The 26,478-nt window shown below is 46.9% G+C and overlaps 1 protein-coding gene across 2 annotated transcripts in view; it reads right to left on the bottom strand.

Annotated features, from left to right (window-relative positions):
* Positions 1 to 26,478, bottom strand: part of IRAK1 (interleukin 1 receptor associated kinase 1) — a 217,993-nt gene that overhangs the window by 21,800 nt on the left and 169,715 nt on the right. For both annotated transcript variants that reach the window (XM_078664608.1, XM_078664609.1), the window contains exons 9-12: positions 25,968 to 26,172; positions 24,205 to 24,273; positions 22,002 to 22,238; positions 12,137 to 12,908 (exon numbers count right to left, since the gene is read on the bottom strand). In XM_078664608.1, coding sequence (XP_078520734.1) covers positions 12,137 to 12,908; positions 22,002 to 22,238; positions 24,205 to 24,273; positions 25,968 to 26,172 — 1,283 coding nt within the window. The remainder of the gene's footprint in view (positions 1 to 12,136; positions 12,909 to 22,001; positions 22,239 to 24,204; positions 24,274 to 25,967; positions 26,173 to 26,478) is intronic.

The raw sequence follows: 26,478 nt of genomic DNA, 5'->3' as shown, positions 1-26,478 counted from the left end.
CAATGCTTGGTCATTGCTTTTCAGCCACTTTTGATGACCTAGTCTTGTTACCCTCTAGGAACAAGAAAAAGCTCATTAAGGAATAACAAATAGTTCCTAAAAGTATCCCGCCTTGATGAAAACAAGCACTGGCACTGTAAAAGACATTCAGAGATTCCCATCTTTGAACATCATTAGTAAATCATTTAAGTTGTAAGAGACATACAGAGATCAAAAGCAGAGAAGATTATTGTCATTGCGAAAGACATTCAGAGATCAGAATCTGAGATCATGCGCACTGTAAAAGATATTCAGAGAGCAGCACACTAAAAGGTTATGGACACTGTGAAAGGCTTTCAGAGACCGTCAAGTGTGAAGATCATTTGCATCGTGGAAGACTTTCAATGATCAGAATTGGAGATTATTGGCATTGCACAAGACACTCCGAGATCAGCATGTGAGACGGCCAATGTAAAACAGGTTCAGGTCAGTATCTCAGAAGATCCCTGGAACTGAGAAAAACACTCCCGAGAATTGCAGTGGTCATTGACACAGGAGAAGATGTTCTCAGATCAGCATCTGAGAAATTCCCTGGTATTGTGAAATTCATCCATGGATTGGCATTAAAGATCACTGGTATTGTGAGGCATTCAGAGGTCACCGGTCTATGAATATCATTTTTATTGTACAAGACGTTCAGAGATGAACATCCAAGAACATCACTCGAACTGTGAAAGACATTCAGAGATCAAAATCAAAGACCAAACGTTCAGATTTCAGCAGCTGAAAAGATCCCCATCCTTTTAAAATGGGTTCAAAGATCAGCATCTCAGAAGGTCTCTGGCTCTGTGAAAGATGGACAGGTCTTTTGTGGGTCAATGGTGGAAGTGTGCCAAAGATGGGACTGTAGGTAAGCCCACGATCCACTCTGGAGCGCATGTCAACTTACTTATCCAGTCAAGAAAGCCTAAGACACAGCTGTTGTAGCATCCGCAGCAAAGAGGACCCATTAGATCAATCAACATGCAACTAAAGTGCCTATCACTTCCAAAGAACAAAACACAAAATCAGATAAAGCATCAGTTCCAGTCACTTGTCTCTTGTGGTTGAGCGCACACTTCGCTCCACTTCTCTATCCACTCTGAGACGATCAAATCGGATGATACCCTGATAGTATGAAACAATTTGCCTATTCCCCTAACCATGCGATATCAGCAGTGGTAGAAATCTGTGTTAACACCGTTGACCCGGAACCGGAGACATCATCATCTCAGTCACGTGTCACTGTCCCATAAAAGCTACGTTAGATCAGTCCAGTTGCAGTCATGTATTAAATACTGCTTCTTTATTTTCAGAGACATCACATCACAAAGATGATTGCGACTGGTGTAATGCAACAACACATTGTGAGACACAATGAAGAAGAACATTAATGATGATTAACAGACCACATGCGCTGTGACGGATGTCAAGGAGGCGTTTCCGCACCCAAGCGACACAATGGGCTCTGTAGCACTTGCACTGCTTTCACTCCCAACAAAATATGACGCAGTAAAAGCACACAATGCTGCTGGCCTGTCTGCGGGCAGATTCGGATGGAGGCCCGCGTCAACTCAAAGTTCAAACCCACGGAGTAAAATTTGCATTCAGCCATTAAAGGAGAATGAGCTGATGGCAGAACAGGAGGGGTTCACTTGTTGGAAAGAAGTCGTTGACTTATAGTAGTACAAGTAAAAGTACAGACAGCAGTAGTAAAACCAGTTGTAGAGGTACTCGTAGTGTCTGTAGCACTATTTGCAACGCTGGCAGAACACACAGTAGTACTACCAGTTTGACCACTACGTGTGGCAGTGGGAGACCAAGCAGCGATAGTCGTATTTGTAGTAGGACCTGTGGTATTGCTGAGAGTAGTAATACTAGGAAAAAAAGGGGCAGCTGTAGTTCCAGAGTAGTATACCGGCAACAGCAGTAACGCTGTGCCCTACTCCTTACCCAGAAGTAGGCCTAGCAGATCTAGCTGTAGTACAGAATCAGCACCATTACTAATAGGTATACTTGATGAATCTTACAAACAGTAGAGGCACTGGGCATTTCATACACATCTGCATAGAAATGCAACATTAGTCATTACATTGGGCGCAGCAGTAGTGGTAAAAGCGGAAGTAGTAGTAGTAAGTGCTTCTTAAAAACATTCTAGCCATTAAGTCTAATCCTGCTCATCCACCATGGTTTCCTCAGCAGCAGAATCAGCGTAAGGCCTTCCACCTACTGTAGAACGTAAAATTATCTGACATCATTCAATCAAGAAATCCTTTGATTGGACAGCCTCTTCTAATGAGCACACCAGGTCAGACATCATCAAGCAAAATGAAGATCCAGTCCTGGATATGTGCTCTGGATTATGTGTTACTGAGAAAGCTCATTTTCCTTTAGGCTTACCCAGGATACAAGTGTCTAGTTGTATCTTGTGCATACGTTGATGGTGTTGGGGGAGGCACTCGTGCTGATAAGGTAAGCCCTGTACTCTCCCTTTTAATCCCTAATAATCCATGAAAACTTTACAAATGCTCCAAATGCGTTCAGCCTGCAATCTTAAAAACATTCAACCCACTAAGTGTATTCACGCTCACTCACTGCTGTTTCCTCGTGCAGCAGCAGAATCAGTTACGGTCTTATAGTGTCTCTTTCCCACTGTGATGAAAACATCTAATTTATAGTCTTCTCCTGTCTTTTTTTTTTTTTTTTTTTTTTTTTTTTTTTCGTACAAATCAGTTTTATTTATCAAACACCTTGTGCAAAGCAATCATTTTGGAAAAAACAAACAAACAAACTATCCTATTTCTCCTCTTCAACTTTTTTTTTTTTTTTTTTTTTTTTTTTTTTAAAAACCTTTATTGTGCAAAGAGAAAAGAAACAAATACGGGCCCACAACCGTCAGGCCGGCCACGATACTTTGAGGCACAAGAGCAAGCAATACAGCTCCTCAGTGGTAGCGGATGACATAACAACAAGCATTGAACGTTACACTGAATAGAATCATGCCACCGAGGAGAAGGAGCATTTAAGGTTAAGTTTTAAGGTTTTTCTTTTGTCTTTTTTTCGATCTAAATACAAAGCAATGAAAGAGAAGATAGAAGGAGAACTGAGTCCATACCATAGCAACACGGCAGGGGCATGCGGCCGCACTACAGGAAACAACAATGGAAATTAAGACCTCAAGCAATATGGCGGCACAAAATGAAACAGCCAAATTAGCAGCCATCAGTCGCACACCATATACAGCGCCACCCCCTCCCCATTAACCCCTATCGCGGACCCAGAACAGAAACAGGTTAAGAAAGCGCAGAGAAATAGAAAAATAAGGCCCATAGAAACTAAACGAAATAAAATAAATCCCACCCCCCACCCAACATCAATGCGGAGGCTACGGCCTACCCCCCCCCGGCAGCGTGTCTGTCGCCCATTAAAGAACCCGAAATACAGACGAAGAAAAAGAAAGAAAAGAAAAAAAAGGAAGAAAAAGGAAAGAAAGACCCCTCACACTTGAAATATAGGGAGTAAAAAGGATAGACTAATCCAATACTCCCAGGAAAAAGGAAGGTGGGGAGGAGCCCACACAATATCGGAGCTCCCGGAGTTCCCAGCCATATACAACCTCTACGCCGCGCACAACAGTAGATTCGGAGGACCGAGAACCAAAAGAGTGTCAGGATCAGGCACACCTAAAGCCCCGGGTCAGCACAAAACATCATAGCAAAAGACGGAGCTGTCCGGGTCCTCGCCAGCCGAGCAAACAATACCAATGATGGAAACACCCACAGTCCGGCCAGAACTACCGAAGCCCACCAAGCATGGTCATCGCATATAAGAGGGCCAAATCCATATGTTCCCGGTCACCCAATTACCAATAAACCGTCCACCCCAAATACCATAGTACAGCATGAAACACAGGAGAGAATGGGGAAAGACATATACAAAACAACAACACAGAATGAAGAAACGCCCCATCTCGAGTCTCACTCGCCAATCAAGCACATGTCCATCGAGAAAATTCCCCTCCAGCCCCGGCCAGTCGTAAAAACGGATCCCAGAACATGTCTCCCTCGGAGGTCCCGCCCCAATCCAAAACGAAGAGACAAAATGGCCGCACACAACAGAAAGAAGATACCCAGAAACAGGATGGACTGCGCAGGTCCCAAACAGCGCCAACAATCAAAAGGGAGCCGCCCCGGAGGAGGGCCTTATTAACCGAATCCCGGCCTCCACTGACAACATCAGGCCCCAGCAACACAACAAATATATCAAAGCAAATACAAAAGTCATCATCACCAATGTGAAGCAATATCCCAAATAGAGCCCCTGCGTATATCAAGAGAGAGCCCCAACCCGAGTCCCCTCCCGCCGGACAGAAACGAGATTCGAAACCCCCAACAATATCAGACGTCCCCGGACCCCCAGCCCGCCATTACATCCATCCCGTTAGAAAGGGACAAAAAACAGACAAATCAAGTGCACCCCAAAATAAAAGAGCACGGAGATTAATAGCAATTGCAGTCTGAAGTAGGGAAGCACATATATGCAGCATAAGCAGTATATCGATAAGCGTTATAGTCCGGGCACAGCCAGTCGATCAGGACAAATCAGAGAGAGAGACAACATCAGCCCTGGCCGGAGCGCTGGAACCCCTCCGAGGATGGCTGCCGCTGCGAGCGCACCGCAGGCAAAACAAAGGAGCAAGATGGCCGCCCACGGAATAGAAGAAGCAGAGGAAATGAGTGTTCCCAAACACCGACCATCACTGTGTCCAAGTTGACGAGCGTTCGTTGTAGGCAAACAGTCCAACAATGTAGAGAAAGCCCCCGCAGCACTCGTAGAGGCAAAGTCTCAAGTTCCGGAGTGGAAGGAGACCTCGCAACTGTAGCCTCGTCAAAAAGGGAACCCTCGACACTGTAGCCAAGGATAGAACGCTCCACAGTAGTCTCATTGTGCAACCTTGTATCCACCGCAGGAGAAATGAGAGGCACCAGTGGGCCAGCCAGCCACAATCGCTCCCCGCAAGGCACCACACCGTCAATCCTCCGCTCCAGTTCACAGGCGTGTCTTTGCCAAGTCGCCCCTAGATCTGCAAGGGCTGTCAGGATATCGCCATAAGTCAGATCATTCCCCGACATCGGCCGGGTAGAAGTGCGCAGTGACGCTACCGGAGCACCCTCAAGCCTGCAGTGAGGCAGGGCAGCACGGACCGGGGAGACAGAAGCGACCGCCGTGTCGGTGCGGTAGTCCGGCGTCAATATCACCCCCGCAATGAGCCCACAGCGGAGAGGGGGGGGCGACTTCATAACCAGAAGGGATGTTAGGCAGGGTCACCAAAGGAAACACGGCTCGTAGTCCGAGGCCAGCGCGGTGTGAAAGCCCCCTCGGAGTCAGTCAATGGGGATGGCACACGGCGGAGGGGGCGCCCCAAGATGGAGGCAGCTCAGACCACCGGCCGCAGAACAAAGGAAATGTCGCCTGCACGGCTACAGCCTCGTAGGGACCCACTCCATCGCCGATGAAAGGTATTCCAGTCAGCCCACCTCCACCGCCGGCTACAGTAGTATAAACTCCAGCCCTGCCCCAACACGTCCCCCGGAACACGACCCGCAGCGTCCGGCGGCGACGATCTGGGCAGAGCCAGGGGGGCAGAGTCGGAAGTCGGGAAACTCCGCAAATCCTCAGCCAAAACAGCCGGCGGGGATGTCGGAAGAACGCTGGGAGCCGCGATTCGTTCGCGGCCCTAGTCGCACACGTTGTAGGTGCATATAAATGCCAGGATTTCTGAAAAACGGCAGACGGCTTGCGGAGCCGGGAGCTCACACGTCCGGTCAGTCCGCCATCTTGGCTCCTCCTTCTCCTGTCTTTTTAACTTGGCACTCTGGATTTGTTGTCTCCGTTGAGGTCTAACTAGATCATAGGCTTATCCTTTGTGAACATGGCAATGGGAGCAAAACGTATCGTCCCACGATTCCTCCTTCCAGTTGGCTCATGCAGCACTCTGACAGCGGCTTGCTGCAGGTCCATGTCATTTTAAATTTAAGAAAAGTTAGTTATGGTCCGATAGTGCTTGTCTAGCTCGAAATCTGCTTTTAGTATAGATCTCAAGTTTGGAAAGTACAATCATCATCAAAATCATGCCTCAGTGAAATCTGCCTCTTTCACAGATCAGAGCTCCCTGTTCAACATTTGTAACTTTTATGATGAGAGATTTTGTGTATTTATTTATAAAGTTTACTAAAACTAAGTCTGGGCGGTGAACTCCACTCCATTTGCGATGTTTTCCACACTCCGCGGAGTTCCGAAAAATGATTTTCCTCACTCGCGCTCACCAATGTCAAGTTGACGAGCAAGGAAAATCCACCTTCCGGCGAGATTTCTCAAAGCGGGCGGTCAGATTTATCAATGTGGGTGATTGTGGATGGTCTTGACTGCTCGCATTGAGAAACCTTCAGTTTGCGTTGAGAATGCTGCTGCGTGGGTAGAAAAATCCACTTGAGCAGCAAGAAAAGAAGCAGCGCCCTCTTGTGCTGCGCATGGTGCTGTTTTCGCTGATATTACAGCGCGGGACAAACACCCGGCGATGAAAATCAACGCAAACGGCATGACCAAACGCACTCTGCCGCTTGCGGAACTCTGCGTAGCGTGCCAGAGTTTTTTGTTACTTCGCTGAGTTCCGTAAGCGGGACTCCGCCCAGGCCTAACTAAAACAACACAATCCTAATGAAAAGCATGATCAAGCTGAAAGAAAGTTTGACACCTACTTGGCACTTCTGCCACATGGCCAGTGTCCGCTGACACCTTTGAACAGTCTTCCTGGGTGAAATTATGCTGCTCTGCTTCAAGGGAACACCACAATAGCCAGTAAGAGGGAAAAGAAGCTGGCGGGGACTTTGGCCTGGACATCGGATTTTGAAAAGTACTCCTCCCACTCAGTTCCTTTCAAGAGGATTCTAGCAAGGAAGCAATGTCTCCAACAGCCAGCATGAATGTGAGCGGAAGGAGCTGGAATCACTCAGAAGGGAAGGCTGACAGAACTATCTGGCACTGGCTGGGGGTGGAAAGAATAAAGTAGCTCTTCAGCTTCAAAGCTCTCATATTCTATCAAAAGATGTGGACCCAAAGCACTCTGGGATAGTTTGAGTTTTATCAACTCCTCTTTGGAATAAAAACAGGATTTTCTGTCCATAGCAGCTTTTTACAGCACCATTAAAATACTCGCTCCCATTTTTTATGAACCCTTGCTTGCTCACTGAAAACTTCAGAACTTAATTTGAATACTGGGGAAGCTATTTTCCAGCATGGGCTAGGAAAGTATCTGCGATTTAGGATCGTCTTCTCCTGTGGGGCAGTATCCAATATTTGCTGGGGAGACGGCATTTGTTGACGGTGAGAGACTGTTAAAGTGGATTAGTTACTGGACTCCCAAGCCTAGAAGCCAGTTCAGTGAGGAGGAGGAGCCTGGTGGAGGTGGGACACCACAAGCACTTCTAGTGAGATAAGCTCTCCCGCAGGGTGGTACACGCCCGGGTTGTGCCCAGGAGAAGATTGGGCCTATGCCGGTCCCATTTTTGCCCGTCATCGGCCAGAAAAGGCAGGGCCACTGCTCTTGATTTCAAGACCAGGCACTGAAGGTACATTTCCAATTTTAAAGGGAAGAACTCTTGCTATCATCAATTGGCTGAGTCGTAAAGTGCCAAACTGCTGCTCATCAGCTCCCAGTGAGAGGTGTGTATTAACTTAATTAGTTATCAAGTACTGAGTTTTTGTCTATCAACCAGATTGTAATTATGGGGAAGAGGATGGCAGCCAATGCCCCGCTTGGCACAGCAATGCCTAAAAAGAAAATCTGCTAAATCCTCCTTCAGGAACAGCAGATTGAGGGAAATGTGTGTTTTCATTGAGGAAGTAGAAACCATCTTGAACATGCCTAGCAATTCATGCCCCCCACCACTAACAAAGAGATTGCCAAATTATTTGCTAAGATGCCACATAAGGGACCTAACCAGCAGGGCAGCTTGCCCCCTGTTACAAATGGGATTGCAGCTGTCAATCCTCTACAACCAGATTCACCATGTATATCTACTATTCTCTTGATCTAATGTGAACCAACCATGACCTGCAGAAAAGTTAAGACATACTAGCATCTGTACAGACAGACACTCAGCCCACTGAACATAGAAGATGTATGCTCTGTCTCAAATACTACTCATGCCCCAAAGAGTAGAGATAGGAATGCCATGTTTTGAGTGAACTCAAAACTGAGATTATGGAGCATGGCGCTGGTGAAGGCTCTAACCACTAAACTCTCTACGTTCCTCCCTCCCTTCAAAGAGGGAGTTATTATGAGATAGGTAAAGCAAGAAGAGGTTGATGGGTCCAGATTTTATGTGCACTCCTGCATATAACTGAGGATTTATTTTAAATGTTTACTTGTCCTAGGCAATGGGAGACCCCTTCCCTGTTAATTATAAAACTGAAGAAAAGTGCCAGAGCAACTAAATGTGTTTATAATCTTTTTTTGATCCTTTTTGTTGAATCCAGTGTACTTCGTAAAAAGCTCTTTTCTTTTCAGAGTTATTAAAAACGTGATGCAATAGAGAGATACAGCCGTCAACACATATTTTGCCCCCCCAAAGATGGCTTTTCAGCCTGGGGCTTCCTCCGTGAGTAAGATCATATATCAGAGGATTCTTTCAATGTTCAGTACAGTCCTAGATGGGGACGGTCTTTACAAGGTCACAAAGTAGCAATCATTTGTCAGTTTGTTCCAAACGGGGGTATCAGTCGGCGTCAACGCCGACTGATACCCCCATATCAGTCACAAAGTTGCTACTTTGTGACCTTGTAAAGACCGTCCCCATCTAGGACCGTACTGAACATTGAAAGAATCCTCTGATATATGATCTCCTTACTCACGGAGGAGAGAGGGGGGGATAATTGATGCCTTTATTACATGCTTATTTCAGGAACAGGAGACCTGGTGTATGAGTCCAGTCCATAGGTCTAGCTTCATTAACTACCATGTGGCTGCTATTTCTCAGGGTAATGGGGGACCATTTGGGGGGCTTGTGATCTGGGTGAAAACCTCTCTACATTGTAGAAATTAGTGGCTGCCCCCAAACTCCCCTGATATCCTGGGTTTGAAGATTAGTTCACAGGAGGGCAATAACTTATGCATTTTCAATGTTTATAATAGGAACGCTGGCAGGAACATGGAGCCGGAAACCATTTCCCGGCTTGAGTCCCACACTGAATGTGCCCACATAGACTGCAATGCTACATTTGAGTCTCTTGATAATTCTTAATATGCCGTTACAGAGAATGGAGATATCCCGCAATTAGATTTACTACCTATAAATAGATGGACGGTCTTAACTTAGGTCTTAGAGCGTGTAGTGGTCAGTCCCCCTTGGATCTAGCCGGTTCTCATACCTTTAAAAGGATAGATCACTCGACTAAGAAAGATTATATCATGCTAGATCTCCAACTCTTGCATATACGAAGGATATGGAGGTGCTAGAGAGGGGCGATCGTGATCACAATACTCTTCACTAACGATACAAGGGTATTTGCTACCTAGATCCAAAGAACCAACCTCTATACAATATGGCACAATGAGCCTTCGAATAACAAGCATGGACAAAACGATCGTCCGGTGTTAAAAGTCAACCACATTTAATACCTCAATTCTATAATAAAGTCGCAGGAACACTAGATTTAATGACAAACCCAGGCAAAGTAGCCGAGGAGACCACAGACATCCTGGTGGCTCAGGAGAACTCATTTGATGCTTTACAAGCTATGTTTTACGGGAAATCTAGTTCTATACCTTAGCAGGAAGCTCAACCCTCTTGGTTCAATAAACAATGTAGTCAAGTATGTCGGCCCTTGTAGCTTCTATCAAATCTAAAAACCCTGGAACCTAGCTGCGGCTTCGGTGCTTTTTGCCCTACGATCGGACCGTAGCAGCTAGAGTGGGGGATAATAAACTATTCTGGATGTAGTAGCCCACAGAAGTCTGAATCTCGCCTAAGCTGGACTTCTATGTTCAGCCTCAAGTTTGGGTTGAACATTTTGAAGGTCTACATCTGTAAACCAACAAGGTGTATAGTGGGTTACTGATACAGCTTTATATGGAGAAGAGCTACGGAGACATGTTAAGGATATTAGATTACAGGTGGTGGATAACAGATTAATGCAATCATTAGCAAATCTTCCACACGGTGCCCCTTTTCTTTCATTACTGACTTAAGTTGCATGCAATTGCTCATATTGTTAAATTAAGACCACTCTTGTACTGACGCAGATTGTGGCAAACAGAAACTTGGCCCATATAGGTCTGCCCTAGAAGAAATCCTGCACTAAAACCATCATTTAAGAATTCCGTGGTTAGCATAGCCTTCTGGGTGTTTCCGGCCAATGCTCACTGGGTGTATACGTTGGTCAAAGAAAAGGGTTGGCTCTCTTTATGGAAAGAAGAGCTACACAAATAAATACCTGCCAATTTGGCAGGGAGATTTTTAGATCCTAAATGCGTACCGACATCTGAGCCCTTCTTTGACAATTTTGCATGCCCAATGGCCAAGCAGTTCTATCTTAAATTCAGGTATGCCCTCCAACCCACTACCTGCTGATTCTGCATACAAGGGGGCAGGAACGTTTGTGCTAATAACAGATGCCCAGCTTGCAAAACCTATTGGATTGGTTGCACATTTGTTTTTTTGCAATACTTATCCTGTTTTACGTAGGAAATGGATTTTACCTTTGTGACTTACGCTAGGGTTCGAACAGTATGCAGATGCTTTGGAAATTTTATAAACTAGCACTGATTGAGTCATTGTTTAATGCATAGCAAAATGCTTAACTTCTACGTAGATTTTGAGAAGGAAGATCTGTGCTAAAGCACAATGCCACTTGATGATGAACGGTAGTATGTATTTCAGAATATTTGTGTATGGTGTGAATAAGAAGGGAATTTTATGTTTTAGCCCACTATACCTGGACGACTAATAGATGAACTGTCGGTCTTTAAAAATATTTAAAAAATGTATTGTGCGTTTTAGATGTTCAATAGGATAGATGATCGGATTCAGTTTTTTATTCAAATGTAATATGCTGATGTGTTTTTGAGGATATGTGTGCCTGATCTAACCAAAGTGATTGATTGGTTTCCAGCATGCTACAAGTAGGACTTTTCTGCTGCCTGCCAATGAAAAACCAACAGATTGTTCTGCCCTCGGACTTCAATCTCTCTCCGTTTCTGAAACAAAGGTCTCGACTCTAGACACAAACTAGTTTCCGTCCTCAATCCTTGGGGTTATTAGGCTCTACATCTGCTGAGAATGCTTCCTACTGGAAGAAACCTGTTTTAATGATGCCTGCACTGTAGGCTGGCTAGGTTATAATGTCTGGGATCCACAGATAACTCTAAACCAAGAAGACAGGCTGCTGATCTTATGTTTGACAGGAGGATTCCTGCTTTCCTGATAGAATTCGATACCCACCTTTCTGGTCCTGAAACAGAACAGATCTGTGTCCTACCAACAACCATTTTTCCAAGCGGGGGTGCTTTGGAGCACACCCTGAAGTTTCCAAGGATTATCTCAGGAGTAAAACCATTCCGGAACTCTTCTACAATGTCCGCATTAGAGGAGCAGTGTGCATTACATCAAGCAAATGAGGGTGCCCTACAACCTCTGATCTATTCCAAGTATTCTTGTGGCAGAATGCTTGCAAATAAAAGAACTACTTCAGTGCTATCCTGCCACACCTTTAGGTGTTTGGATAAAGTAGCTATTTTTCGAGATTTCTTTTCATCTACTTGCAATTATGTGCCTTGTATTTATCAATTTCTTTTGCTTTGTGGTCCTTTGATCTTATTCTTAACATTTATTAAGTACTGTGTTTAGTAAAACCTTTATTTTTTAAACTAAAACACTAATTATCCTCCAATTTGGAAAATGCTGTGACGGAGGATATTCCAATCGAACCAGTATTTTACTCTCAAGAGTCTCACTACGTAGCAATACACGTTTGTCTCTCTTGGTTCTTGCAATAGATCTAACAACACCTAACGTAGCTTGAATCAGATCAGTGAACAAGAAAGATGGATAAGACTTACCCTGGAAAACTTCTGGATTTGATGAGGCCGAACCCCTTGAGTCTATTGTCCTGGACTGGGACAGCGAGAAAGCCGCCTCCTGCCCCTCAGTCACATGGCACAAGCACTGTTCAGAGGCCGGCAAAAAACTCTTTGAGTGATGCTGGCAGAGGATGGGTACCTCTCCGCTGCGCCGCCTCACAGTCCGCGCATGGCAGCAAGCGGGCGACAGGCTCCCGCCTTGACCACTGTCAGGAGTCCGAGGAGACGCACGCTGCTCGTAGGGGGAACTGAGGGAGATGCAGGTGTCGGACAGGCTCTCGTCGCTCTCCACAGGTTGGTTCTGGCCATTCGGAAGCGTCCTCAAGTCATACCCACCAACATTCACTCCCAGAAAGCTGTCCATTTTAGACCTACATATAGGTTGGCAAATCTGAGGGCTGTTGCTATGCACTGAATGTACTTGTGCTGGATAAGCACCCTTGAATAGGCTGATACTGTTGGGCATGTGGAACTGCGGGTCGCCGCTCCCTGTAGTCCTTTCTGGTTGCACCTTAGATTGCGTAACTATGGGTTGGCTGTTGGCTTGGACGCAGCCTGGCCAGCCTGGACTGTATTTGAAAGTGTTTTCTTCAGGCGTCAGTAGCATGTCCTGGAAACTGGTTCCTAGCATATCCACTGGGGGTGGGGGCTCCTTGGCAGAAACATTGCTGGCATCTTGTGAAGAACTAATGTCACTGTCTCCTGGAATACAACACGACGAGCTGTGCAACCGTTCCAGTTTCTCATACACCTGTAGAAGAAAGGAAGAATTCAGATCATTGAATGATGGACAGTTCCAGATCTTCACGGAAAGTATAAAGAAGTGACTCACCTGTATTAATGGTTTTCTAAAGTTTGTGTCTACCCTTTACATAATCCTGTGCCTTGTTGACAGCATTATGTGAATTATCTCAGTAAAGTCTTTATTTAGCTGTAAAAACTTAGGAGCCAGTATAGTAGGTAACAGTTCTTCAAAGAGTCCTGTGATATAGCGGAATAATCAGAAAATAGGTTGTCAGACCCAGTTTTGGGGACTATGGGGAAGACAAGGAGTACTCGGCCTCAATCATGGGGGCTGAGGTCGTTTGCCACTGAGGTCCAGGCGTCTGTCCTACTATGGCTCAGCAAACTGGGCTAAGTACAATCCCTTCTGCACTTGACATAAAGGGTGGTGAGGACAAGCAGTCGCAAGCCTAACAAGGAGACAGTGGAGGGCTCTAGCTCCGAGTTCAGTAACCAATAAACAGACCCGATAAAGTGAATGTCCAGCCCACCGCTTGTTTACGTAAGAACCACCACCACCACCACCCGCAACAGGCTCCCCGCAGGAGCTGGAACAAGATCACCACCGACCAGCACACCACATCCCTGAGCCAGAACCCACCCGCCAGCTCAGCGAACCCCAACCAAGCCGCCAACAACCTCACAAGGTGGATCACCAACTGCGCAGACGACCTCGCCCCACTGAAGACCCCCCCATCAGGCCCGGCAGCAAGAAAGCATCCTGGTTCACCGACGAACTCAAGAGCTCCAAGAAGAACTGCCGGGCCCTCGAGAAAGCCTGGCGCAGAAACCCGACCACAGACAACATGACCACCCTCAAGCACGCTACCCGAAAATACCACCAGCTGATCCACACCACCAAGAAAACCTCATTCAAGGAACGCCTAGACAACAACACCCACAACAGCAAGGAACTCTTCAACATCGTCAAAGAGCTCTCGAACCCCAGCGCCGGAAACAACGACATCACCCCCTCGCAAGACCTCAGCAACTCGCTCGCCTCGTTCTTCCACAGCAAGATCGCAGATATACACAACAGTTTCAGCACACAGCCGACGCACCTTTCGACCGTACCAACGCCCCCCACCACCATCCTCCGCGCCTGGACCCCGGTCAACACCGAAGACACCATCCGCACGATGAACTCCATCCACTCCGGATCACCAACCGACCCCTGCCCTCACCACGTCTTCAACAAGGCCGACTCCGTCATCGCACCCCATCTCCGGGACATCATCAACGCCTCCTTCGACACCGCCACCTTCCCAGAGAGCTGGAAGCACGCCGAACTCAGCGCCCTACTGAAGAAACCATCAGCGGACCCCTCCGACCTCAAAAACTACCACCCCATCTCGCTCCTTCCTTTTCCTGCCAAGGTCATCGAGAAGACCGTCAACAGACAGCTGGCCGACTTCCTCGAGACGAATGGATCCCTCGACCACTCGCAATCCGGCTTCCGGGCCAACCACAGCACCGAGACCGCCCTCATCGCAGCCACCGACGACATCCGAGCCCTGCTCGACAACGGGGAAACAGCGGCCCTCATCCTCCTGGACCTCTCCGCAGCGTTCGACACGGTCTGCCACCGCACCCTAGTGCAGCGCCTCAACAACATCGGAATCCAGGAAAAGGCACTGGAGTGGATCACCTCCTTCCTCGCCGGAAGAACACAGAGAGTCCGCCTCCCCCCGTTCAGATCCGAGGCCACCGAAGTCATCTGCGGCGTACCATAAGGATCATCGCTCAGTCCCACGCTTTTCAACGTCTACATGAGCCCCCTCGCGGCCATCGCACGCCAACACAACCTCAACATCATCTCCTACGCCGACGACACCCAGCTGATCCTCTCCCTCACCAACGACCCCGCAACCGCCAGAACCAACCTACACGAAGGGATGAAAGACGTATCCGAGTGGATGATGAACAGCCGCCTGAAACTGAACTCAGATAAGATGGAAGTCCTCATCCTAGGATCATCACCCTCCGCCTGGGACGACTCCTGGTGGCCCCCTGCCCTGGGCAGCGCACCCAAACCAACGAACCACGCACGCAACCTGGGCTTCATCCTGGACTCCTCCCTCTCGATGACCAGACAAGTCAACGCCGTCTCCTCGTCGTGCTTCAACATCCTACGCATGCTACGTAAGATCTTCCGGTGGATCCCCACCGAAACCAGGAAGACGGTCACCCAGGCCCTCGTCACCAGCCGAATAATAATAATAATAATAATACAGAAATTTATTGAGCGCGAACAGCTACCTCTGGGGAGGTGTCCCGGCGCTAGAGAGTCCCACAACAAGAGTAAGTAGTCAGGAAGGGGGGCAGGATTATTGCGTAAAAAGCCAGGTTTTTAGGAGTTTCCTAAAGCTTGCTTCTGACGTGGCGGATTGGATGGCAGGAGGCAGGGTATTCCAAAGTTTCGCCGTGCCGGCCGAATGGACTACGATAACTCCCTCTACGCCGGAACCACAGCCAAACTTCAGAAAAGACTCCAGCGCATTCAGAACGCCTCAGCTCGACTCATCCTGGACATCCCCCGTCACAGCCACATCACCGGACAACTGAGAGACCTGCACTGGCTCCCCGTCAGCAAGAGAATCCCGTTCCGACTCCTCACCCACGCACACAAAGCTCTCCACAACCAAGGCCCCAGATACCTCAACGACCGCCTGACCTTCTACACCCCCACCCGCCAGCTACGATCGACCAGCCAAGCCCTCGCCGCCGTTCCCCGCATCCGAAGAGCCACTACGGGAGGAAGATCCTTCTCCTACCTGGCTGCCAAGACTTGGAACTCCCTCCCCATCCACCTCTGCCTGACCCAAGACCACCTCTCCTTCAGGAAGCAACTCAAGACCTGGCTGTTCGAGCAGTAGCGGACCCCCCTCCCCCAAGCACCTTGAGACCCTCCAGGTGAGTAGCGCGCTATACAAATGCTTTGATTGATTGATTGATTAAAGAAAGTATAAACCTAAATCATTCCGTTCTACGCATTAATACACACACTCCAATAGCCATATTCTTAATTAATGTCTCTGGGTGCCATCTTCTGTGGGCGCTACACACAGCCGGCTCCCAGGTTTCTCTTTAGGAACTGGGCCACCTGCTTAAGGACAATAAGGAGTAGTATTAATTTGGCTCAAGTGCAGCCTCAATCACTCAGTTTACGAGATGAGCTCAGTTTGTTCATTTTACCCCCTAGTGGATAGAAGAGTATCTCGAGCCCCTTGAAACCGGTCCTAGGAGTGGAGAAGCGTGGCTCAATGGTTAGAGCGGCAGACCCTGATGCAGAGGTCTGGCCCGGGACAAGGGTTCAATTGCCGCCTCGGCGGCTCTTGGACTCAATCTCCCCGGACCTGATAATTCTCGCCTCGGCACCTAGTCTAATCATGGGTCCCACTCTGTGCAATAGCTTGCTTAATCTCCACAACGGCCCCAGCAGCGCTTGGATGCCTGGCTTCACCTTGGGGGTGCCCAGGAGTGGACATCTCACAGGAAAGCCAGGAAGGGTTACACAGCGGTATGAATACAGCGCTACGAGACCTCTGGGAAGAAGTGCGCTATATAAATACAAAACACACATAACACAGGAAGCTTGAATCCGGTCCAGGGAAGGCATGGCTTGGCAGTTCGGGCTGTACTGTTCCCATGAGGCACAGGGTCAGACTGATTTGCATATGGCCATGTCTGAACTGGGGTGGCGGAGTGGGCTAAAGAACGGTGATGGATTAAACCCAGATCTGTTGACTGGGTGTGAGTGTTTGATTGGTTCAGATGCTCCGTCTATCACCACCCCCTTTTGTACCGCTATCTCGAGCCCCTTAACTGCCATCTTGCACTCCGAGGGGTTCTTTCGCACACTTGAAGAAAGCAGCAGAGAACCGACAGGCCTCTGCGGCAGTCTGTTGGCCAGGTGCGGCCAGTGTATCCGCCCAGCAGATTGTGGTTGCTGTGTTGGATCCTGTAAGGTTGTTTGAGGACAGACTGCGGCGGGCTAGGTTTTTGCGGTCCCAGCTGTAACAAGTGTAGTCTGTAAGCGGTGCGGTACAACCGGACTGTTGGGAGGTGCATTCACAGAGGGTGAGACGTCCTCCCCCATCCGTAGTTGTAGCCCATGCCTGGTCCATACGTTTCACAGATGCAGCCCCAGCTAGGCCTCCAGCAAATCAGCAGGTGCCGCCCAGTCTGGGCCTTCAGTAGTCATGCAATCACAGCACGACTGGGCCTATCGCAGACGTGCTGTTAACACCAGAAGAGTCGTCTGGTCGACCCCACAGGCACCAGGGTCCTCATGGACCTCTCTCTGGCACTTGGCTTCTTTCTAGGAGTCCCACAGCAAGGGAGGGTATTCTGGAGCTCACTCTTTTCTGGACAGACTCTCCTCACGCAGGGCAAGACAGGCTCCTTCTCTCTCTCAGCAGGAAGGCGCTTCTAGGTACTTGAGTACAGGCACACCGCTCCTCTAGCAGGAAATCCAGACTTCAGTGATGTCTGCTCACCTCTGGGATCTGGGAGACTGCCTGCTAGGCAGACACCAGCCCTGGCTGTGCATTAGTCCTCTCAGTACTCTGCTGATCACTCCATTCCTTGGTCACAGAGACCTTGGAACAGAAGCCAAGAGGGTTTGTTTGGGTCCCACATGTATGCAAACTTCCAGAGTGGGTGTGGATCCATGGTCTCAAGCTGTAGAACCAGGTCAGAGGTTGTCTTTCTTTCAGGTGTTCTTCCCGTGCTATCCTCCGAACAGCATGCGCGGAGTGAGGCTTTACACAGCAGGGAGCACTCTAGCTCTCCATCCAGGAGCACCCACAACAGAGGCAGGAAGAGGTGTGAGGTTTCTGCACCGTCGTCAACCCAACTAAAGGAGCAATCGCGGAAAGACAAAAGAGCAGGCCTCACCTGGAGACGCTGCCGCTTTTACAAAAGTGTCCACAGTCTTATCCCTCACCCCTACTATCTGCCAAATGACAGTACTCGGAGAGACAAATCAGCAGCTCATTGTTAATGAAACAGCCTCATCAAACTTCTAAAGGAGCCCAGTCTGCAGACCCCTGTCTTCAGTGTCTGGGTCTCCGCCCTCCAGCTGCAGTAATGTAAGCACAACACACTGTGTCTGGGACCACAGTCCTCAACCTCCATTTTGTGCTAGGCTAGGCCAGGGACTCCAAAGTGGATTCCACTGGCTTCCATATTCTGGCCATTCACAAGCCGCGCATGTGCCACACTGGCTCCTCTAACATGCACTCAGGACGTCTGTGCAAGCGTCCGGACAAGTGCACAGAAGCAGAACTTTACAAAGGTGGACCAGTAGGCCCCAACACGAGTAACCCAGATAAAGTCCAGTCATACTACTGTTTAACAGCATGCGGTCACCACCGTTCTGTGCTAAACCCATGACAGGAACAATAGTTCCCTGTCAATGAGGAGATTCGTGGTGGGGCCCTGCAGGACAGAGAACAGGTTCAGAACATGTCAGACAGGCTTCGGCCTCTGCGCATATGTGTAGACAGAAGGATGCTAGGGCCAAAATAAAAAGTAATGATACTAGATTTACACGCAGTTGAGCACTTACGCATGGAAACCACCTGTGTGCCATACTAAGACCACGAGCGTAAAGTGGTCATGCACCCTACCAAGATTTTACACTGAAACCTTTCTAACGTGGTACAAAATGCACCACTGCTCAAAACATTGTGGGAGAATCCTAAACCCCTGTAACAGTGCCTTTATATCCTACCACATTTTGACCAGTGTTATTAAGCTATAATATTTAAAATGCACCCAATTCCCTAAAATGACCAGGTTTTCCTTAGAAGAACCCTCAACTACCCCCATGTTAAGTGATCTTTAATTCGACCATGGTTTGAGCAATGTTGGTGCCTAATATGCATGACATACACAATGTGCCTTTAAGAGTTACTTACGTTTTGTAACCCTCTTCCTGGTGGATACACAATCTAACCGTAGATTCCTCACCTTGTGAATACCCCATGGTTTCAGACTGGACCCAGAGGATTTTAACAACTCCCTCGCACATGACATGGGTGGGAGGACTTGTGCGGCTCTGCACTAGGTCTGTCTCCGCCCCTGAAGTGATGCAGAAGCACCTACATAGCCACCACCTCTGTGTGTAGGCGTTAGTTTCTTTCTGATCTCCGTCAGCACTGTTAGGCACAGAGTCCTTAGAAATAAGATGTGCTAGCGTGCAGATCTCTAAATTATAATTGTATTGAAATGGACCAATGAGCCCATTCCTCAGAACGGGGAGGAGGCTGGGTCGGGGAGCAATCAGAAGAAGAGTGTCTACCTGTGTTACAGACGGTAAGAAAACTTTTCTTCTGATGGATACTTATAACCACAGATTCCTCACCTTGTGAATAGCTACCACAGCAGTACCTCCTCAGGTGGTGGATCTGTGGAATTACTCAGACCTGGATATCTTGACGGACAGTATGGGCAAAATGCCCATTCTGCAGGACTTGCTAGCCAAGCAGTTGTGCGTTGTGAACGTGTAAACTGATGCCAATGTTGGCGTCTGGCCGATAGCCAAGGCTGGCACACTGTGCTCAAGCGCAGAGGTAGAAGCCCTTGCTCTGGTGGATAAGGCAGTTCCTTAGCCAGTTCACAACAGATCTTGATGCATAACACAATGCAACGTGAGATGGTCATCTTCTGTCCAACCTTTTCCTTTTTTGCTGCAGAGAAACCTATGCAGCGTTGAGCATCCGCCTGATGTTCTTTGGTGCAATTGACGTTGGAGCTCAGGACTCTCTGGTGATAGAGGTGATGAAGTCTTTCTTCCTCTTTAGATGGATGAGGTGGGGGAGGGGAAGAAAGCTGGCAGGGTCATAGACTGCCCTATGTGGAAGCGCGTGACGGCCTATAGAAGAAATGCTTTTGTCCAGAGTACCGGTCTATCCTAAAAGAACATGGTGTATGGCCGCTGAACAGTTCGAGCTTTTAACTTGCTCATGCCATGAGCTAATATGGTTGCTATGAGGAAAGCAGTCTTTCGTGTGAGACGACAGGGAGAACAGCTATGCACTGGCTCAAATGGAGCACACAAAGCAAGTAAGAACCAAATTTAGATCCAACTGACAAATCACAAAAGGTACTGGCAGGAACATATGAATCACCCCTTTAAAAAAACAAATCCCAATAGTTTGCTATGAATAATGATGGCTTATCAGGTTGACGTAAGAAGGCAGAAAGGGTTGATAAGTAACCTGTGTATAACAGTTGCCACAGCAAGGGCTTGCTGGGCTAAAGAAAGACAAAATAATAATATGTCCGCTACTGTTCTTGAAGAGGCTGGATATTGCTGAGGAACAACATCCAACAAATTTCTCCCAATGTCTAGCACAAACATTCGGTGGAAGAACATCCGGCTGCCACAATGACACCAACTACTACGAGAGGAAGATCGAAGGCCAGCAACTATTGCTGCTCAATCTCCATGCAAGCAGTAGGTTTTGTAGACTGGTACAGGACCCTGCCTTGCACCTGTGACAGGAGATGCACCGAAGGGGCAGCCGGATCTTGCGGATAGATGCTTCTGGCCAGAAGTTCCAGGTACCACACACTCCTCGTCCAGTCTGAATCCACTAGGATGACTTGGGCCAGTCTTTCTTGATTTTTTTCAGAGCTCTAAGCAGGAGAGGCAGAGGCAGTAAGGCGTAAAGGAATCCTGACTCCAATTTAAGCAAAAGGCATCTTTGAGAGAGATCTGCCTCGGAAACTCCAACACCCAAAAACCTAAATACAACATGTGTTCCGCAGTTACGAAAAGATTGAGCCAGGCTTCTCCCCATTGCTAAAACACGCCCTGGGCCACCTCTGAGTGCAATTTCCATTTGTGATTCGCTAGGCAATATAGACTGAGTGTGTCTGCCCTGGCGTTTAAAGATTCTGTCCGGTGCTGTATGACCAGGGAGATGCCATGAAGATTCAGCCACTTCCAGAGGTGCAGGGCCTCCTAGCACAAGACCCACTATCCCACTCAGCCCGGTTTGTTACAGTACCACATGGTGGTGGTGTTGAATGCGAGATCCTGTCTCTGTTCTGGGAGAAAGCTTTCAGTGCTAAGCAAAGCACTTGCAACAAGTGGATGTCAAAATTGCCTTGCTTCGTGACATCTCTGAACTTACCGACGTCTCCTCTCATAGTACACATTGGTTGGTAACTGCACTGGGCACGGCTAAACTAGGTCTGTTGCGGCACTGAAAAATGGTTGTAATCTCATCATTCTGCACCTGGCTGGAAAACATATGAAATGGCGGCTTATGACAAACGGATTTATAAACGTAATCAATGAACGTTGCTTGCGGACATCTGGAAGAAATTCCTTAAGACTGAACCTTTATCTAGGGCCATTGAAACGGGTTGATTTCCCTTTTCTGGGGGTCAGTTCTATCCCTCTCTTTCATCTCCATTACTGGAGCACCACCCACCCTGTCCTGGCAATAATGGGTTAATGTAGGTAGCTACTAGGGGCCCAGGGAATCTTGAGTTGAGGGATGATCAGGTAGGCTTGCGGGGATCTGTTTATTAGAAAAATCTATCTGCTTCATGTGTTTTTTTACATTGTTTTAGGACGGTTTGCTCATTCTTGACTTAGATTATGTTCTGTTACTTCTTAGCTATATCTACCAATTTTCGGAGTTAAAAATCTTTCGGTATAATACATTACCTCTACGTCCCTCGTCCTCGACCAAGTCATCACTCATGAAGTATGACTGGGTCGAGGACGAGTAGGACTAAGAGTAATGGGGATTACCGTACGTAATCATAGCATTACCTCTACGTCCCACTCGTCCTCGACCCAGTCATACTTCATGAGTGATAACTGGGTCGAGGACGAGTAGGACTAAGAATAATGGGGATTACCTTACGTAATCATAGCAGTACTTTCTGTTGCTCTGAGATGTCAAAGAATTAAAATACAGAAATGGGTGTTTTGCACCTTGTGTTATGTAAATGTTTGCAAGAAACATGGATAGCAGCAATGAAAAAGCACAAAAGAGGTCACACATGCAGAGCAATGGACCACAGGGACACATACCTCTTGCATTTTGGGCCGCTTCTTTTGGTTATCCAAGCACTGGCAGGCCAGCTGGCACAGTTCAATGCCAACTTGCTCTGGGCACTGCCCAGCCCGACAGTCCATGTACTTCTTGTAGATGCGCAAGCCCGTACGCAGGGCCTTGTCCCCACGCGCTATGCTGAACAAGGGGTCCTTCTGCTTGCGAGCCTCCACTTCTTCCTGATCCTTCGCCTCCTCCTCCTTGACCACATCTTTCTGGGTGCACCAGATAAGGCGAAGCAGAAGAAAACAGCAATGAACCACTGCTCCGAAGAGCAAAAGAATCAATTCGAAAGGGGCAATGATGTGGTGCTAGCAGGGCACAGCCTATGCCCAGGAGCGAAGCAAGAAAACCAGGACTAGACAGGAGCGGGAGGCAGGGCCAGAGAATGCTGAATTCTGGACAGAAAAAAGAACAGAAGACAGAGAGCGATGAAAGTCAGACAGCAAGTGCGATATCGGACAGACTGGGTGCAAAGAAAAGATGGAAGTGTAAAGTGGATACAAGAGAGCAGGGACAACCCTGACCAAACAGAAGAAAGAGTAAAATCCAGGATGCAATAAAAGGAGCTATGCATAAGAAAATTAAGGTACACTGATGGAAACAGAGACAACTGCATTCAAATGTTGGTGGTGGCTAGATGACGAAACATTACACCGCGTTGTGTGATTTTGCACAACATTTGCACCGATCTACTATTTAAAAATGGGTTTTACCTGAATTAATTGAAATTAACAGTTCAAAAAAAGAACACTTCTAAATTATTACTGCTTAAAAAAAACATGGGATTAAAAAATAAGATTTCTAAATTATTGCTACTAAAAATAACTACTGGGAAATTAATTCCCTCTTTCAGGTGTTTGATAGCAGAATGCATTTTTTTTTTCAAACTAAGCAAATAAAGGTGGTGGGCATTTCATTGGTTATAAAATGGTCAAAGATAAAAAGATTGATGTGCATTTGTTAAACATTTTATATCTGTTTTGTAAAAGCAGAGTCATAAGTACAATATTAATGCCAGTAATCAACAGAATTTGCTTTTCCTTAACACCTCAATGAGCTGTATTCAGCATATTCCTAAGGTTTCTCAAAATAGGTTTAAAAATAACAGGCTTTCCATAGAGTTTGCAATACCTCTGGTGAGATCTGAAGGTGCATTCTCACTGTGAAAACATGTTCTTTAGCAAATGTTTGACAGTGTGACCAGCTGTGTGTACTTGTTCTTTCATCTGGGATAGTAACATTAATGTTTGGCATCTTAAATGTTTGAGAACTGCTCTAATTTCTCTGTAACCAATGCACGTGTGTTTTTTGGTTCTGAAAATGCACCTCGGATGTTGCTTTTTTATGTTTTCGATTTCTTTGAAGAGCAGCTCAGCAGGGCTTCCAATATGGACTGTGCAGGGCAGTAAAAGGGGCAACTAATTTATTTTATCAAGTCCACTGTGATAGTGAAAAACAATTTGTTTTAAATTACAACCAACGATGTTTATGCTTTTGGCTGTGTCAATGAATCGTACAACTATACATAGCCTGGTTTTTGCTTCATTTCTTTGAATTGACAAATGTGAAGTGTTGCTTTTCAGCTTTACATACAGGAGCTGATCACGAGGGCCCAGTCCTGGAACAACACTGACTTTTTGGCAGCACTGGAAGTACAGTATCCTCTGGAACAGACCGGTCTGAAATTTCTCACCTGATCACATCACCTGCTGAAGCCAGGCTGAAACACTGGACCCATTGCTGACCAACTTATATTGGCCCCTTACATAGCTTGCTTAGTAACACTAACGGAAGTATTAAAATGCGTCTGATTTGATTTCTCTGTCATATATTGGTATTCATCTAAAAAAGGAAAAAACATTTCACTGATCAACACAATTTTTGCACTGGTCAGCCAGTTCAAAAGCCATTTCTGTACTGGTAAGTCAGAGGAAATGGCAGAGAAAAAACTGCCCTGCACCGGTGCAAAGTTGAAATTCTCTGACCCCTGGGTGTATGGAATCACTGCTGCTGTGCTACCCACAATTTCCTTCAAGTTTTTCGAAAGCCCTAAGAGTCAAGATGCTTACAGGCAGCAAGTCCTCCTTACTGCCACTGTCTCAAGCACCCAAGCTATAGAAGCCACTGTACCCCCACATCAGGTCAACCTCAATCTTTGCAGAAAGAGTGTGTCCTCACCAGGTACTTGGTTTTATCGCTGCCTCCGCTCTGTAGGGCCTGCTGCCCAGTCAGGCTCTCCAGCAACACCTGCAAAGAGAAGAGGAGATCATTTCAAAATGCAGTACAAAGTGCCATAAAAAAAGTGCGCCGATTAGACCCTGTATTAGAATACCCTCCCCTGTGGGTGGTCACTCAGTAAGTCAGAGCCCACGCCCACAATCTTAGCAACACTTGGGACAGCGAAGGTGCAAATCCAAGTTGTAATCACAAGCCACTCTATTTGTTGACATAACACATCACAGCTGCATTGTCTGTATGAATGTGGACGGACCAACCGTGAATTGAGGGCTTCAACACAAGTGAGATTCCGCACCCATTGACCAGCACTGACTAAGCTCCACCACTGTGCAGGAATTTCCACCAGTGGTTACGTGAGACACGGAAGTACTCCAGGCCTACGTGAAAGATATGGACAATTTAAAAAGTCCAACAAAAGAGGAAGAGGCACCCAGGAGACGTGACTACAGTGCTCTTGATTAATAGACAAGAAAAAACGGGTCGCAGGGCACACGATTTTAGCCGCATCAGACTGAAGACAGAGCTATTGGAAGCAAAAGGCTGCTGATCTTTAAATCAAAAAACGACCACAGTGTCTTCAGACTTTATAAGCAGACCACACCAAGAAGCACTCTCGTAAAGAAAAAGAAAGACTGGGATTGAACATAACCAGCATTGAAAAATAATAACAGATGTATCTGAATTAATAAAAGGATACTGAACACACCAAAGGAAGATGAATGTTTTTAAAAAAAATTGTCCTGAAGAAGGTGGGGCTCACTGCCGAATCCACCGAAAGGCGTTGACAATCTTGTTGGGATAAATATAATCCTTTAATTTAATTGTTTTAATATAATGTTTTGTGATAAAATTTGTGTAATGAATTGTTGATGAGCATTAGGCACTGTATTAAGAAGAACTTACCTATGCTAATGAACTGATGTGTTTTAAATCCGAAATTCCTTTTTTATAAATATCTTTTTAATAAACATTGTGGATAACTATTCTTCAACTTGAGATTGTATTTGTGGTTCTACTAACGGATATAAGGGCGATACAGGGAAAGTAAGATTGACTGTGGTATAGAAATAAACCAGAACCGAATGATGTGATTGGCTGTAAGAATTTGAATAGAAATAGGCATTACCCAGGGAACATTGTTTCTTTGATTGTATTTGACCCAGTTCCTGTGGGTCCAAAGGGTACTCTCTCTCTTCTTAAATCAAGTTATTACTGGAATGCAAGGGGCCAGGCTCAGACACAGAAGTGGTACACACAACTTACTTAGGTTATACTGCTTTAGGCTAGTGCACTCAAACATTCAAACTTTGCTCAAATCTTTTTAATCCATGTCATTTAAGAGACAAAGTTTTTTGTCCTTTTTGTGGGGGGTCAGTCTCCAGCACCCCACTCCGGTTACTCTAAGACCACTGTTTACAACTCAGCAGTGTTCATGTCAAGACTTTATAAACTATCCCCATTATACTGTAAATTAACTCAGACTGTGGTCCCTAATCGCAGAACTGCTAAATTCTCGAGGCTGTTGCAAAGTGGTGAGGCAAGCGGTGGACCAGATACACAAGTACTCCACACCGAACTCATTGCTGATCCCCATCCAGAGATTCTCATTCTGCTGACAAGCCTCAACCTATGACGCAGCCAGTCTCGCACACATGCTCAGTCGGTCCTCAGAGTATGAACATCACCGGAATGCAATAACTCACCACTCCAAAGCTGTAGGTGTCCAGTGCCAAAGTAAGCTTCCCCATCTTCACATACTCGTCAGGCAGGTACGCCATCGTGCCACGCACCATTTTGGTAAACATGGCAGTGCTTTTCTGGCCAGTGTTGGCAGCAGAATGTCTGAACCGGGCCAGGCCGAAATCCCCAAGTTTAGGCGTCAATTGCTCATCCAGGAGAATATTGGAACTACCAAAGAAATGACAACACGCACTCAAATAAGTAAAATACCATGTATGTCCCATAATGAATTAAGAGGTTTACTGTTTGCACTTAGCCCTCAACATTCACAACATGTGAGATCATCGCAACCTAATAACAATGCTGCCAATTGTACCAAAACAGTGTTGAAAGACAACAGATGCATGTGCCATCCTCCCATGTGCCTGCTACAGGACCACTTTCTAGATGTGTGCCCCATGTCACATCAGTTCCCTAAAAACCACTGACTCGGCAGGATTACAGTAAGTGTGGGAGACCACGAGATGGGAGAGC

This window comes from Lissotriton helveticus, chromosome 10 (genome assembly GCF_964261635.1).
Source record: "Lissotriton helveticus chromosome 10, aLisHel1.1, whole genome shotgun sequence".
Classification (NCBI taxonomy): domain Eukaryota; kingdom Metazoa; phylum Chordata; class Amphibia; order Caudata; family Salamandridae; genus Lissotriton; species Lissotriton helveticus.
The sequence above is the reverse complement of the archived record's forward strand: the minus strand, read 5'-3'. Positions and strand labels throughout refer to the sequence as shown.